We start from the raw sequence: 14,814 nt of genomic DNA, 5'->3' as shown, positions 1-14,814 counted from the left end.
AAGCTTCAGGAAACAGTGTCTAGACTCTCAAGCTTCATTTTACCATGTTTTACATGCATTTGTGTGTGAGTACGTGTGATGATATGCATGTTTTCCCGTTTCTTTGCCTTCTTTTTGTTTTTGTCTCTGCTCTTTGAAGCACTTTGGATGGTTACAGGTCTTTTTAACTGTGCTATATAAATAAAACTTAACTGAACTTAAACATTATATTCACGTTAAAAAAACTCCAACAACAGTCTGGAGATTACGTTCTTAAGCTTAGGGAGTTTATTAGGATAATTGCACAGAGGGGTTAGAGTCAGTACATTAGAATGTATGGCATCATATCCAGCGCTTCATCAAGTTATGGTCCATTACAAATGGCTTGGTAACAACTTTGGTTAATCCTTGCATTACAGGGGTGGAGTGTGAATTACAAGGGGGCTGTTTGACTGTTTGTGTTGCAGTATTGTGGTAAGGTGTTGCAGTACTGCGCACTACTTTGTGATCTAGATTCACATGCACCTTCAGTGTCCTGTCTCCCTGAAAGTTAAAAAGCTCCCATAAACCTGCATTGAAGACTAGAAATGTAAAACCAGTGATCAGCAACAGACACACTATAACAGAAATGGCAACACATGTTTAGAGTGTGAAGACAGATAGGGTATATGGAAGGGAACTCCAAGTTATGGACAGAAGTGTTGGTAAAAACAAATTAAGATATCATGATATGTATCTCCATTAGTCCATAAACATATCCATAAAATGTTTGAGAGATATTCTTCTAAATGTTTTAACGATTCCTGCTTGTTTTTTTTCAACACAGTAGTCTTGTGGGCAAAGACACTTGCAGCAACAAAGGGATGTGTACTATATCCCACCACATTGGGAATCCTAAATTCATGCCCGAGGTGGAGGAACAAAAACATCCAGACAATATAAGCACCTAGCAGTGATTCATGGCACTCAAAGAATGTGAGTTCAATAGACACAAAGGTTCTGACAAGGGGCTAAATGTACTTAGCATCAGTTGTGCATCCAATATGGATATCACCTGAATGATCCTAGTGCATTTTGATCATTAGACATTTTCACAGTTAATTTGAAGCTAATGAGTCTTCATTGGGGCTTCTGAAGTTTATATTGTTTTTCAGCATGCTCAAAACCTGACAAAACACCTGCTCTTTCAAAACTCTGAGATCATTACATTGTTGCCGTTAACTCTTGTGTTTCCAAAATATCCCTATCAGGTCAAGATAATTCCACAAGAAATTACATGCATTTTCCATTATTGATCCACATACTTTCAACATTCTTCCAAGTCAAAAAAACAAAACAAAACTTGTGTTTGTCACTTAGTGTGAGATTGGATTTTCCCTCCTAATATGGCTTCTTCAGCTCTCCTGTGTTTCTGGACAGTGACCTGCAGCTGCCAGTACTTGAGGTACACCCACATGAGGCTTCCATTCTTCCTCTTGTCCATGTTTAGCAGGTCCGCACAGTGCTTATCTCTCTTAAAAATGTCCTTCAGATCGGACTCTAGATCCAGTTCTGCAACGATGGGGTCTTTGACCACTTTAAGCAGCATGTTCTTCTCCATCTCCAGCCGCTGATCTCGAGGTTGAATGAGGGAACAGTAGGCGTTTTGCCGCTCCACAAGCTGACCCTCTAGCTCCCTCAGAGTAGTGGTGGCTCGCCGGTACCAGTTGTTCTCTTGTTCCAGAGCCTTATGCAGCACAGCCCCTGCAGCGCCGGACTTTACCAGCCTTTGCTTCTCTTCTTCCAAGCCCTCACGCTCCTTGTATGGGAGAAGACAGTGTTTTGGTTTATGCAGGAGAGGCAACAGGTTTGAAGGTAAACGTGCACAAAAGCAGAAAAGGACTGCAAGACAAGCGTTTACCTGATGTAATTGTTTCCGTTCTTCCATCAGCTGATGGCTCTGTGAGACCAGGGCCTGCTTGTAACCTTTGACCCTCTGTCTCTCCTTCTCCAGCTCCAGCTCTAGAGTAGCCGCTGCCCTGCGCCTCTCTGTCAGTGTCTCCCGGTACCGTGCCTCCATCTCGCTTTTAATCGTGGACACGTCCTCCTCATACTGGGCTTTGACCTGCTGGATCTCCCTCTGAGACTCCCTGGTCCAGATCCAACCTGAAGGCACGGTGGGAGTTGAGACATGTTTGAGATATTTAAGACATACTGCAACAATTTAAATTCAAGCACATTTTCCCCAACCCCCTGAATTTCCTGAAGCCCAGACTGATGAGGCAACAGTCTTGTAACACCTGCTTGTGTCCCAAGTTTGAGAAAGTTATTTACACACACACACATACACACACACAAGCACGCACGCACAGGGGAAAACTATACCAGCGTCACTTTCACAGCTGGCAAAAGTAACCCGCCATAGGCATAGGAGCATAACAATGTAGTCACTGACCAAAATGTACACGGTATTCGGAAGAAAGGGGACATGTTCTCATATAATATTTACCTTTGAAATGTGTCAATCTCATAAGAAAAGACGCAGTTTCTGGGGAACATGCATATTGTACAGTTATATTAAACTGCACTCATCAAAAAGTTGGGAACTAATATGACAAATTAAAGCAAGAACAAACGAACAACAACCCACATTTCAGAGTTAAAGTAGGATCTCAAACCAACTCGAACAGCTTTGCAAGAGCACTTTTATGAACTATACATTCCACAGCTCAAATGGTGTTCTCTGTCTGTTACCTCACCACAGACACACTCCTCAACATATGTCCTTGTGTAACTTACGAAATGCAGCCAGTCCCAGCATGGGGACCAGCAGGGCGTAGTTCCATTGGTTGCCATCACCAGCCCCCGCCCCCCTGCCTCTGGGGTCTGGTTGGATGTTCCATCTGGGGGGGTCATTTAAGTTGTTCATGGAGGCTGCGGTGACACACACACACACAGACACTCACGGGTTGGACCAAAACAACAATAATAGACTCCTCAGAATTTACACTATGATATATAATAGTGTAAATTCATATATAACTGTAAACAAGGGGTGCTCCTGAAGTACGGCAGTGATCGCCTTAGTTAAATGTTAGCAGCAGTTATAAACAGTTTTAATGTGGCTTCACTACAAACATTACCACATAACTATATAGTTAAGTGTCAAGTCGCATGTTTCACAAACAATTAAGGAGGTTCTACTGGATGTGTAGCTTACTAGAGGAGGATGACTTCATATTCACTAATAATAACTGATAATATTTCAAAACATGTCTGGACAGTGTGTGTGGGATTGGTGAAACTGCTGCGAATAAGCCCCAGATGTTAAAGTTCCATAACAATTAGCTGGTTAGCGTCTACTGAAAACACTGCACACTATGAACCGGTCTGACATGACTTGGAGGTTTGTCATTCCAGCTAACCGCAGTACACAACGCTAGCTACGTGCTAACATGCGAGCTAAGATTTAGCGTGCTGTCTCATGCGAGCTGGAGTATTTAAAACAAACAACGTGGGGTACAATAGTTCTGTACGTCCGACTACAGGTCGGCGTACGTCTGCTCAATACACGGTGCCGTGTCTCACCTTGGATGAAAAGTCTAGGTCACTTATACATTTGTTCCTGCACACCCTGGTTATACAATGTTACGCGTTAACAGTCCATCTATATACCGACCGGGGATATTTCGTGAGAAGCCACAAGACAAATATCCCATTAAGTGTTAAATGATAGTCTGTGTGCATTTATCTGGATGCATTTTCCGAATAAAAGTACCTTTTTTACAGTTTAATTACGTTATTGGATGTTTTAAAGCATCACCATTAGGCGTGACATAAGTGACACCCCTGTTTTTGGAGAGTGGTTTGGTCCATCGCTACCGAATAGCCTCTCCTCTGTCCGGGCACAGACTGAGTTCTTCAACTGACAACATGGCGAGTGTTAGCGCCGTCTCCCGTCTCCTCTCCAAGAGGGTGCTTTCTAAAACAAAAGCAGTGAGTAGCAACAGCTGAACACTAACTTCTCCGTGTATCTGTATGAGTTTATGATTATGTTTATGTGTGTCTTTCTTTAAGCGGAAAGGATGAATCTCGCTGCACTTCCAGGTTTCATAACCGGCAGATTCTGACTTGCGTAACCTCCTGTGTTATGAAGCCGAGGGTGTTTCAATGTGACACCGTGAAGAAAGGCTCTTATGAGAGTCCTAACTAAATGTTTATTTATTACATGTTTGTTACATATTAAACACAGAGAGCAGTGATGTCAGAAAACTGTCAGCATAATGGTGATATTTTAACTTAACTCGGTTGTCCTTGTGGGAAAACTCAAGCTAATGGTGTTAGCCAAGGATACAATGGAAATATCTTAAAGGTGACTGTACACTAAATCCATCTTCAAATGATTGTAATTAAATCATTTTTTTAAAAAAAGTCTACAGAGTGTCTTTACAATGTGCGCTATACAATTCTATCGATAAATAATTGCGGATATTTATGCATTGTTATGAATTTCTATTATGAATAAGCACGTAATGCTGCCTTAAATACGTGAATATACATAGAAGTAGTGTTATTAATATGCTTAGAATAATCTAAGCATATTAATAACACTATTGGAGTGTGTTTTCTGTATGCAGCCAGCCGTCAGTATGGTTAATGATGCACTAGTGCTGCTTCAGTTTGAGTTCTCCGCTGATCTCATTGGGGTTTTTTCTTTCTGCCAGGTCCCTGCTGCTGCAGTTCAGGGATCCAGAAACTTTCACTTCTCCATCTATGGCAAGAAGAACACTGCCAAAGTAGCAGATGATGTAAGTTACATGTACATACTCTTATGTAGAAGTGTGGATGCATGATAGGGAACTGTTTTGTACACAGAAATGTCTCTACGTACTCATTTTGTTCACTGTCAATAACAATGTTGGCCTCAAACCGGTCTTGAACTATGCACACTCACATGTGCAAGATGCTGTTTATTGGACATTTTACATTAATTTCTCTCCTTCATTGTTTTCAGATTTCTACTCAGTACCCAGTAGTGGATCATGAGTTTGATGCCGTGGTGGTAGGAGCTGGAGGAGCAGGACTTAGAGCAGCTTTTGGCCTGTCCGAGGCTGGCTTCAACACCGCCTGTGTCACCAAGCTCTTCCCCACCAGGTCTCACACTGTTGCTGCACAGGTACAATAATATGTGTTTATATCAGTGTTATGACCATGGCTCATATGGGTTCTTGTTATGTCTTTGAACGTGTGTAACATGTTCCTTTAGGATATAGATTAAACTTTTCCCCTCAGAGAGTTAATCAACTCATAATACAGGTGTCTTATTCAAATCCAATGCTTTATATAAATGTGATCAAGAGTAACACTGTTTCTTTTTAACTGATTGAATCCTTGAATATTGACGTGGTTCACAGGGCGGGATCAATGCAGCTCTGGGGAACATGGAGGGTGATGACTGGAGGTGGCATTTCTACGATACAGTGAAGGGATCTGATTGGCTGGGAGACCAGGATGCTATTCACTACATGACGGAGCAGGCCCCTGCAGCCGTGGTGGAGGTAAGGTGTCACACACGCACGGTCGCATGCACATTAGTGGTTATGTTAACTGAAAGTTAATGTCTTTTTGGCACTAAAGAAAGAAATCGGGAGAATATTGAATTAGAATATACAACATTAGTGGGGAAAACTATTGAGACGTTTATCCTATTTAATTAGAAGAAAACGCAAAAACCTAACATACTACTAATAATAGAGTGATTATTTCACATATTTTAACTCAAAAGGGCATTTTCGCATTTCACATTTTCATCGACCAGCGTGTTGTAAGGCCAGGTGGCATTAATCAACACTTTGATAACACTGTCACCAACTTGTCATTCACATGTAGTGAGTAAATTGTAATGGTACATGGATTAGCCATTTCATTTCAATAAGTACATCTCGGTCCAGAACATGAGATTGTGTTGCATAAGATAGAAGAAGAAGAAGAAGAATTACTTTATTAATCCCGCAACGGGAAATTCGATTTCTTCACTCTTATTATTCATGTTACACACACACAGGCCCAAAATACACACACATGCACACATAGGACCTGGGATATATCCCAATTATTATTCAACACGTTACACCTGGATCTAAAAATGAAGACGAGGATGAAGGAAGCAAACATCCACAATAAACCCTCAATGTGACTTTACTCTATGTAGATGTATCAAAATGTACACACCATTTTTGTTCATGTATGAAAAGTTCAAGTATTTATATAAAAATAATGAAATAACTACATTATATTGGTTTTGTAGCCTTCCTGTGGTGTATATTGAACTTGGAATTTTGGCTTTTCTTTCTTTTTGCCAGGGATATTTGTTAGGCCTTCGTTCCTTTTTTTTATTTTACACCATCATGGCTCTATCCACATGCATATGACATAACAGTAAATCTCAACCTCAAGTTACCATACGCCTTTTCCAGCTGGAGAACTTCGGCATGCCGTTCAGCCGCACTGAAGATGGGAAGATCTACCAGAGAGCCTTTGGGGGCCAGAGTCTCAAGTATGGAAAAGGAGGGCAGGCCCATCGCTGCTGCTGTGTGGCAGACAGGACAGGCCACTCTCTACTGCACACACTTTATGGACGTGTAAGTCTACGCACTTCAACTTTTCTTCTACTCACTTCAAACATGTACTGTAGTACCTTTTAACCACATGACATGTAACTGTCTGCCCTTCTGTCTTCTGTTCAGTCGCTTCGTTACGACACCAGTTACTTTGTGGAGTACTTTGCCCTGGACCTGCTGATGGAAAACGGAGAGTGTAAGGGAGTGATTGCTCTCTGTATGGAGGACGGCTCTATTCACCGCTTCAGATCCCAGAATACTGTCATTGCTACTGGGTAGGTATCACACTCACTGTTTGCAAAACCAAAGCAAAAATCAAGTAGACACGTTGTCCTCATTTGTAATTTACTTATACATCAATTTACTAACGTCGTTTGAGAGTTGATACAAAGTGTATGAGAGTTAAAAATGTATTATATTTTTCCTTCCAGGGGTTATGGAAGAACATATTTCAGCTGCACATCTGCCCACACTAGTACCGGCGATGGAAATGCAATGGTGACCAGAGCTGGACTACCCTGTCAGGATTTGGAGTTTGTACAGTTTCATCCCACTGGTGAGAGATACAAACTTATTAACTTCTTAAACCCAGGTCATTAATAGTTATTTTACTGAAGCGTAAAAGCACAATCTTATTTTGAAAGACAGCAGCAGCTACATACATGCTTAAGACACGTACAGATCATTTATTCTAATTTCGGCTAGTAAAGGTATTCTATCAATGACCGTTCAAAGTCCGTTATTTTATTGTCTAACTAAAGGTTTGATAAGACTGTATAAGTAGTGTCAACTGTGTTTCTCTCTCAGCCTGTCCTTATGTGTGCTGGTTATTGTCATTATCTGTTCCTCCTTTGAGTTTTAATTTGACTACAGACAAACAAGGATACTGAGAGATACTGCAGGACTATAAATTAATATTGTTTTGGCCCATTTACTATATGGGACACTAACACATCTGGTTCATGAGTCAGTCTGGCAATCTTGTATTCAGCTCCCTTATTCTGGCCTGATCCATCAGTCTGTTCAGGCCTGGCTCTTCACATTCCTTCTTCTTCTTCTGAAGAAGAAGGAATGTGAAGAGCTCCACTAACAGACACCACTTCCATAAAGACGAGTGGTCATCTTTATTTTTGTTCCTGCTGGACATTTGACACCAGACTCTTTAGTTATGTATAAAGTAGCTGCTGATGTGGCCCGTGGTCACCCAACGCTGAGCCACTGCAGATTTTTCTCTTTTCTTCTCAGACATGTTGACATTGTTTCTTTTTATATATGATGCGCCAACGTTGCAATTTGCTTAATTGTCTGACTGCATACATGCCTTTCACATACGTCAAATATTGTAGGTACTAGGTAACCATAACAGCCTTTGACTGTGAAGACTGCAGTGAACCATCTTTCTCATTAGCCAGACTGACTCCTGTTGTGTGACTGACCGGTGGCCAATGAGAGCACAAAACTATAAAATCACTTTTTTTTTTTTTAACTGTAAGGCGTAATAGAACAATAACAAGGATGAATGGATTGTGTAAAATGCTGTCATCATGTCAAGTTTTATATTAGAAAGAACGTGATTAGTAATGTTTGTTTTGCTTTTTACATCAAATGAATATAAACACTAAAAACAATTCAAGCGTAAAATAAAAACGGTAAACACAAGTAAAATTACAGCGCAAGTACAAATACTATGTTCAGTCAATAAAGCACACAGTTATCATTTTACATGTTACAATATTGTTTCATAACAATAAATCTATGAGGATTTTATTTCACAATGTTGACCTTATGCTTCATTGTTGAGAATGTGGTCCAAATATTTTACATCAGTCATACTCAGGAATCTTATGAAGTACTTTCATTGCAAAGATAACTGCTATTTAATAGTTTGACTTTATCATTCTATTACTTGTGTTTTTAATTCATCCACATTTGGGTCCAAACCTTGTTCCAGAGTGGGTTAGATGTCAAGTATAAGTTACCGTGGTAACCCAGAGGAACACTTTGGTGGTACTAAAAATGCAGGATTAAGCTCAAAGTTATCTTCTCAACACATCTGTTTGATGTGTGTATTTATTAATTTTAACATGTGAATCTCTACAGGGATCTACGGAGCTGGTTGTCTGATCACAGAGGGTTGCCGTGGTGAGGGGGGGATCCTGGTAAACAGTGAGGGAGAGCGATTTATGGAGCGCTATGCACCCAACGCCAAAGACTTGGCCTCCAGAGACGTGGTGTCCCGCTCCATGACCATAGAGATCAGAGAGGGCAGGTATGAACAAAACGTGCGTGTGTGCGTGCGCGTATGTGTGCGCAAAAATGTAACGATTCATGCACACTCAAATCCTGTCTTTGTTCCTTCAGGGGTGTTGGGCCAGATAAGGACCACGTATACCTGCAGCTTCACCACCTGCCTCCCCAGCAGCTGGCCACAAGGCTGCCTGGTATCTCAGAGACGGCCATGATCTTTGCCGGAGTCGACGTCACTAAAGAGCCCATCCCTGTCCTGCCCACCGTTCACTACAATATGGGTGGAATACCCACAAACTACAAGGGACAGGTAAGTAATATGTGCACGGCTGTGTGCATCCACACATCCTCTCCTCACTCGTACCTCACTGACAAAGTGACACACTTCATTTGTTCCCATCAGGTGATCACTCATACCAGTGGAAACGACAAGGTGGTTCCTGGACTGTATGCCTGCGGTGAGGCGGCATGTGCCAGTGTCCACGGTGCTAACCGGCTCGGTGCTAACTCCCTGCTTGACCTGGTGGTGTTCGGCAGAGCCTGTGCCCTCACCATCGCCGAGGAGCACAAACCCGGTGAGGACTTCTGTTCATGAGCTTTATTACAATAAAGTTTCATAAGTTCTGCTTTGTTTTTTTCACATTTCACACTAGAGCATTAGGATGCAAAAATGTCTGTCGATCAAAACTGATAAAAAACATAATTTCCCAAGAAAAATATTAATCATTTGCGAAACATGAATTCACAATAGAACACTTTGCAGACCGGATAATGTCTGGCACCAGTATTCCACTGACTGGTGTTTTGTTTTCTCTTCAGGAGAGAAACTGTCCCCTCTGACGCCCAGTGCAGGAGAGGAGTCTGTTGCTAACCTGGACAAGCTGAGGTTTGCCAACGGAAGCTTGAGAACCTCTGAGATCAGGCTCAACATGCAGAAGGTAAACACACAAACGCATGAGGTCACTGACATTGTGCATTAGAAAAATATTTGGAAATATTTTTGACCAAAGTGTAGGCACAATAAACAAAACACACAATAACAAAAAAAAGCACACAAAAGCACACAATAAGTCACGGCACATTAGATGCCATGTTCTTTTGCTGTATTTCCTTGACTAATGCCCACAGAAACTTCTACATACAAAGACAAATCATCTGTCTCTCCCTGTCTTCCCATACAAGACTATGCAGACTCATGCTGCGGTGTTCCGTACCGGCTCTGTTCTGAAGGAGGGATGTGACAAGATGGATGCCGTCTACCAGACCCTGGATGACATCAAGACCTTTGACAGAGGTACTGCTCCACTTTGGGAGCCAGTTTCTGTCTGGTTACACATCTTTGTCTCTTTATGCAAAATGTGCCATAGTATTACTCTGTGACGCAGTGTTAAGTCATAAGTACCTTTCCTCTCCTCCAGGCATCGTGTGGAACACAGACCTGGTAGAAAGTTTGGAGCTGCAGAATCTGATGCTGAACGGTATCCAGACCATCCATTCTGCTGAGCAGAGGAAGGAGAGCAGAGGGGCCCACGCCAGAGAGGACTTCAAGGTCAGTTTAACCACTTTATCCTCGTAGATGTGTTTCTTTACCTGTTGTTCCTCTGCTTCTCTTTTCTGACTTTTCATCTTTCTGTCATTTCCAGTGTTCTCCTTATCTTTCTGTTATTCTGTGCTTAATGTAGACCTGAAAGTTAAAGTTTCTTCTAGTCAGACAAGTTAGTTAAATGGTAAGGATGTCCTCTTACCTTTTCTTAGCTGACAGTTTCGGCTTTACTCCAGCCTTCAGAAACTTCAAAATAAAGTTCCCCGACCCGGTTGTGTCCGTTCCTCGCCCTGGTGCCTCTTGTCTGACTTGAAGAAACTTTAACTTTTGAAAATGGATAAAGAAGACATTAGGAATACAATCGATCTATTACTGTAAACCTGTTTAGATCTCCCACTGTTTGCTCCTAGCTTTCTTTCCCTCGGAATACCTCCTCACTCTGTATTGCAGCCAGTCTTTCTTCTGACATTGTTTTTCTGAACTATATTCCAGGACCGTATCGATGAGTATGACTACTCAAAGCCCCTGCAGGGCCAGGAGAAGAAACCCTTCGAGCAGCACTGGAGGAAACACACTATGTCCTACGTGGACCCTAAGACTGGAAAGGTACAATCCTCCTCCTTATTCATTTTTAAGTGCAGTAGAGTCTGTAATATATGATTTATCTTGATTTGTGATCTGATCACAGGTGACCCTGGAGTACCGCCCTGTTATTGATAACTCTCTGGACGAGGAGGATTGTGCCCACGTCCCCCCTGCCATCCGCTCCTATTAAGAAGTTCTCCTTTCTCTCTGTCCCCCCTCCTTCCACATTCAGTTCACTCATTTCTCTGCTATTTATGAATATACTGTCCCTGTAATAGAGATGACATCTGGGGGAAAAAAACTATGCTTATGGCTGCACATGTGTATCCATTTAGAATACAAATCCAAAACTGTTTTGTCCTGTCCTGTTCCTCTGTGTGTTCTGCCTTGATCACACATTGTGTGAGCTGGTCTTGTGTATATATATTATGAGGCACTCAAGACAAGTGGTTGAGTTTTCAGCTAAAGAACAAAATCGTTAACGTGTTTCACCGCTTAAGCTTGACTTTCTGTGATGACACCATACCGTTATTTCCAAGTGTCGCATCGCATTCTTTAAGTATAACCTACTCTGCTTTCTGAAGTGACAAGATGATTGCCATTTGAATTGAACATGTGGCCGACAAGCCACAGAGGGAAGTTTTAAGTATGTAAATAATGCATGAATGTACAATAAACATGACAAGTTATACTGTTTGCACTTGTTGAAGTAAGAGGTCTTTTCTCACTCATTGCCTTCAGTCTGCGATATGTTTTGTGATACTTCATGTGTGTGGTTCCAAATCATAAAGTACATTACCGATCTAATGCTCAGTAAATAATCAGCTACCATACTTGACTGAGCTTCTAGTTGGTGTATAGTTTCACTCTTAAGGTTAACCAAATGAAGCAGCTTGATGTGTGTATTTATTTAGCCACAGTATGGTGTTAACGTCTGTTGGAACAATGGATTCCCTATGCATTTTGGTGTTGCCCTCTCCGAGAACTGAAGATCATTTCCAGTTAGGGTCAGTGACATACACAGAGGTTTTTAGGTTGCCGATAAGTGATCTTCCAGAAGTAATCAATCATTCTGAGCAGAAACATCAATGCCAGCTCTAAGTGCTCCAAGAACACCCGTGATAGGAGGGGTTTCCATTAAAACAAAAACTGGATGTACAGTTGATGGTTAAATCCCCTCTAACTGGAACGTCCCACATTTTCTGCAACTCCACAAACGAGTGAAGGGCGTGCTCGGTGCTGTCACTTGACATATCGCACAAGTTCACATGCCGTGCTTCTTGTATTGAAAAAGGGTGGCTTAATTTATTTGCATATTTTAAAAAAAATGTTTGAGTTAACCGCCTATGGTTCTATTTGTACTTAATTTCACATGTTCAATAAAGTGTAGAGTGCATAGAAACAAGCTTTGGTTTGTCTTTGTCCAATGGGATGACTTTAATCTAATAATAAAAGTCCTATAATAATGTACATAACAATGCTGAGTTTTCTTCAGACTATTACAGACGTATACATACAGTACAATCATGCTCTTTTTGAGTTCTAATGGCTTGCAGCTTTTTTCTGTTCGATGTCTGTTGATGGCCACTAAGAGGCAGCAGTCTGCACATTATTGAACCAGGAGTTCTACAGCATGTTGTTCATGAACAGCACGTGTGTGTAACTGCTCGCTTGTGATATCTTTTAGTAACTCCACCACATTAATGTTACTGTTTAACATGGTTCTGTGGGAGGTGCAGTTCTTCTGCTGTGTTATTACCTGATTGGAGATTCTGCAGGATGAAGTCAATAACCACTAAACAAACACTTAAGTAACGGCTCTATCTCATATCCTGACCATACAAGGCCATCCCAGAAGGGTCACAGCTGGAAGGGATGGAGGAAGTTAGCACCCTCTGTTGGAACAAATAAAAGGATTGTTGTGGGTGAAGACAGGAAAACACCTTTCTTGCCACTCCCTGCGTTTGACCAGCTGCTACCGTCTTTACCTGTGTGGAATACTTTCAGAAACATGATCAGCAAGTGATTTCATAAAACCATGAACTCACCAGAAAACCTTCAGTACAGCACTGCTTAATACTTGCTGGATCAAGGTTGAGCAAATATTAGAGTTGGCACACACAGTTGAAGTCCCTGAAAGTGACATTGAGGTTCACAAACACAACTGTAGATACAGGGAGGAGCATTTGCTGAGAAACGGGTGTGAAGGGATGTGTTGCAGCGTGTATGTGGTGAGACAGGATCAGTTGCAGGTTTTAAATTCATGTATATATATTTTAACCGTGGTGCATCCCTTTAAAATATTGCTCTGATCAAATAGATTTCCAAAATGTTAAACCAATTCCAGTTTGTTTACATACGCCACAGTTGATTTTTTTAAATTTAAAAACAACACACAGAAATTGAAATATTTTCTGTATACTAAATGATGGGGATTTTCTTTTTTTCCACTACCTTCTCTTTTATGTCAATGATTAGCAACAATATCACAAGTTCAATATCACAGCAGCAATAACCCTGTGGAAACCAGGAAATAGCATGTATTTAGCCCATGGGGCAAAAATGAGGAAAGGACTCAGTCTGGTGCAAAACTGTACACTTGGGCTCAATATGGAAAGCCTGCTATAATAAAATGCATGTTTTTTTTTATGTTGTAATGACCGTGGAATCAAACATTGTGGTTTTAATGGACACATGTTTGTCCTCAAAGGCTTGGGTGTCTGTACTGTGGCAGCACAGTTTATTATAGACAGAAATATCAAAATGAATTATGCATTAATACAGCCAAAATGAGGGAATGATTAAAAAGCAAAATTGCCCCTAGTGGTGCACAAGGATTACACATGTGTTACAGTTAATTATAGGTTAACTAACCATAGGCCTGTACATGCCATGGTAAGTGTACAACATAGTTCAATGGGAAATATAGGCTAGAAATTGTAGTAATACACTGTGACATTTAGCATAGTAAAACGTTTGTATGCATTTCTCAAAAGTGTTTTCATATTACATTTACGGCTCCTTTAATTCTTCTTCTTTACTTGAACTCTGGAAACAACACACCAGCGAATCATGGCCGTTTTTGGCAGCATAATGTAAAAGTTCTGTTATGACCACAGGTGGTTCCTCTCAAAATCCGTTAAACGAAGAACAAGAGACTGAAAAGCGCAGTGGTTATGAAAAAATCTACTTGACAAACGTTGATGGCCTATTTCCCAGGCGGATGAATGACGGTAAATTTCCACAGCTATGAAAGTGTCAAACCAGTGCAACCACAGCACCTTTCCCCTCTTCTCAGAGCAGATGATGCAGGCCTGCAGAGAATGTGCAGACGGTAGAGCGTGGTGGGGCTCGTCTCAAATGAGATGAGATGCACAGACTCTCTGAGTACTGGAAAAGCATGTGACGCCTTCATTTTGTTTTATGTAACAAATGCAATGACAGTAACACATTCTGAGCTGGTTGTTAATCACGGACAACTACACGTTCAATAAAGCACTAAAGAAAAAATTCATGTCCATTTATAGCCTAAGCTCATTTGTAGATACAGGGAGGAGCATTTGCTGAGAAACGGGTGTGAAGGGAGGCTTTGCAGCGTGTATATTGGAGTTGTGTTTGCATAGCTGCCTGTGTTTTATTTTATACTTTATATATATAAAGTATAAAATAAAACACAGGCAGCTATGCAAACACAACTCCAATAGAAAACCCTAATTATAATAAATTCACCCATTAAACCACATGAAATAAAAAGGAAATCCACATGATCCCCCCTGAATACATGCTTGAAGGCTTAAAAGACATACACATGTTGTCACAAGTTAATACACTTAAAAATAGAGACACTCCAGTTGCAACAAA

The 14,814-nt window shown here is 41.1% G+C and overlaps 2 protein-coding genes across 2 annotated transcripts; one reads left to right on the top strand and one right to left on the bottom strand.

Annotated features, from left to right (window-relative positions):
- Nucleotides 1-184: 184 nt before the first annotated feature.
- Nucleotides 185-3,612, bottom strand: LOC310951036 (coiled-coil domain-containing protein 127-like). Its single transcript, XM_083919107.1, has 4 exons — nt 3,547-3,612; nt 2,758-2,892; nt 1,880-2,124; nt 185-1,777 (listed from the first exon to the last, which is right to left on the bottom strand). Exons 2-4 carry the CDS (start codon nt 2,885-2,887, stop codon nt 1,331-1,333), a joined length of 822 nt encoding a protein of 273 aa, XP_083775233.1. The 5' UTR covers nt 2,888-2,892; nt 3,547-3,612; the 3' UTR covers nt 185-1,330.
- Nucleotides 3,613-3,883: 271 nt separating this feature from the next.
- Nucleotides 3,884-12,332, top strand: sdha (succinate dehydrogenase complex, subunit A, flavoprotein (Fp)). The gene is made up of 15 exons (XM_083918239.1): nt 3,884-3,954; nt 4,683-4,766; nt 4,973-5,134; nt 5,373-5,516; nt 6,435-6,599; nt 6,705-6,853; nt 7,010-7,134; nt 8,679-8,847; nt 8,940-9,135; nt 9,229-9,400; nt 9,645-9,763; nt 10,008-10,119; nt 10,244-10,374; nt 10,861-10,974; nt 11,057-12,332. The coding sequence occupies exons 1-15, from the start codon at nt 3,892-3,894 to the stop codon at nt 11,141-11,143; spliced, it is 1,992 nt and encodes a 663-aa protein (XP_083774365.1). The 5' UTR covers nt 3,884-3,891; the 3' UTR covers nt 11,144-12,332.
- Nucleotides 12,333-14,814: the final 2,482 nt, after the last annotated feature.

This window comes from Echiichthys vipera (assembly GCF_963691815.1).
Source record: "Echiichthys vipera genome assembly, chromosome: 8".
Lineage (NCBI taxonomy): Eukaryota > Metazoa > Chordata > Actinopteri > Perciformes > Trachinidae > Echiichthys > Echiichthys vipera.
Note: the sequence above shows the minus strand (reverse complement) of the source record. Positions and strands in the feature narration are given on the sequence as shown.

What these genes read in the sequence shown, in the direction of transcription:
- LOC310951036 (XM_083919107.1), bottom strand. Translation starts at nt 2,887, where the DNA reads ATGAACAACTTAAATGACCCCCCCAGATGGAACATCCAACCAGACCCC. An exon ending in GCTGGGACTGGCTGCATTTC is followed by an intron (nt 2,125 to 2,757) that starts GTAAGTTACACA and finishes CCGTGCCTTCAG; the next exon opens with GTTGGATCTGGACCAGGGAG. An exon ending in AACGGAAACAATTACATCAG is followed by an intron (nt 1,778 to 1,879) that starts GTAAACGCTTGT and finishes CTCCCATACAAG; the next exon opens with GAGCGTGAGGGCTTGGAAGA.
- sdha (XM_083918239.1), top strand. Translation starts at nt 3,892, where the DNA reads ATGGCGAGTGTTAGCGCCGTCTCCCGTCTCCTCTCCAAGAGGGTGCTT. An exon ending in CTGCCAAAGTAGCAGATGAT is followed by an intron (nt 4,767 to 4,972) that starts GTAAGTTACATG and finishes CATTGTTTTCAG; the next exon opens with ATTTCTACTCAGTACCCAGT. An exon ending in CATCAAGACCTTTGACAGAG is followed by an intron (nt 10,120 to 10,243) that starts GTACTGCTCCAC and finishes CCTCTCCTCCAG; the next exon opens with GCATCGTGTGGAACACAGAC.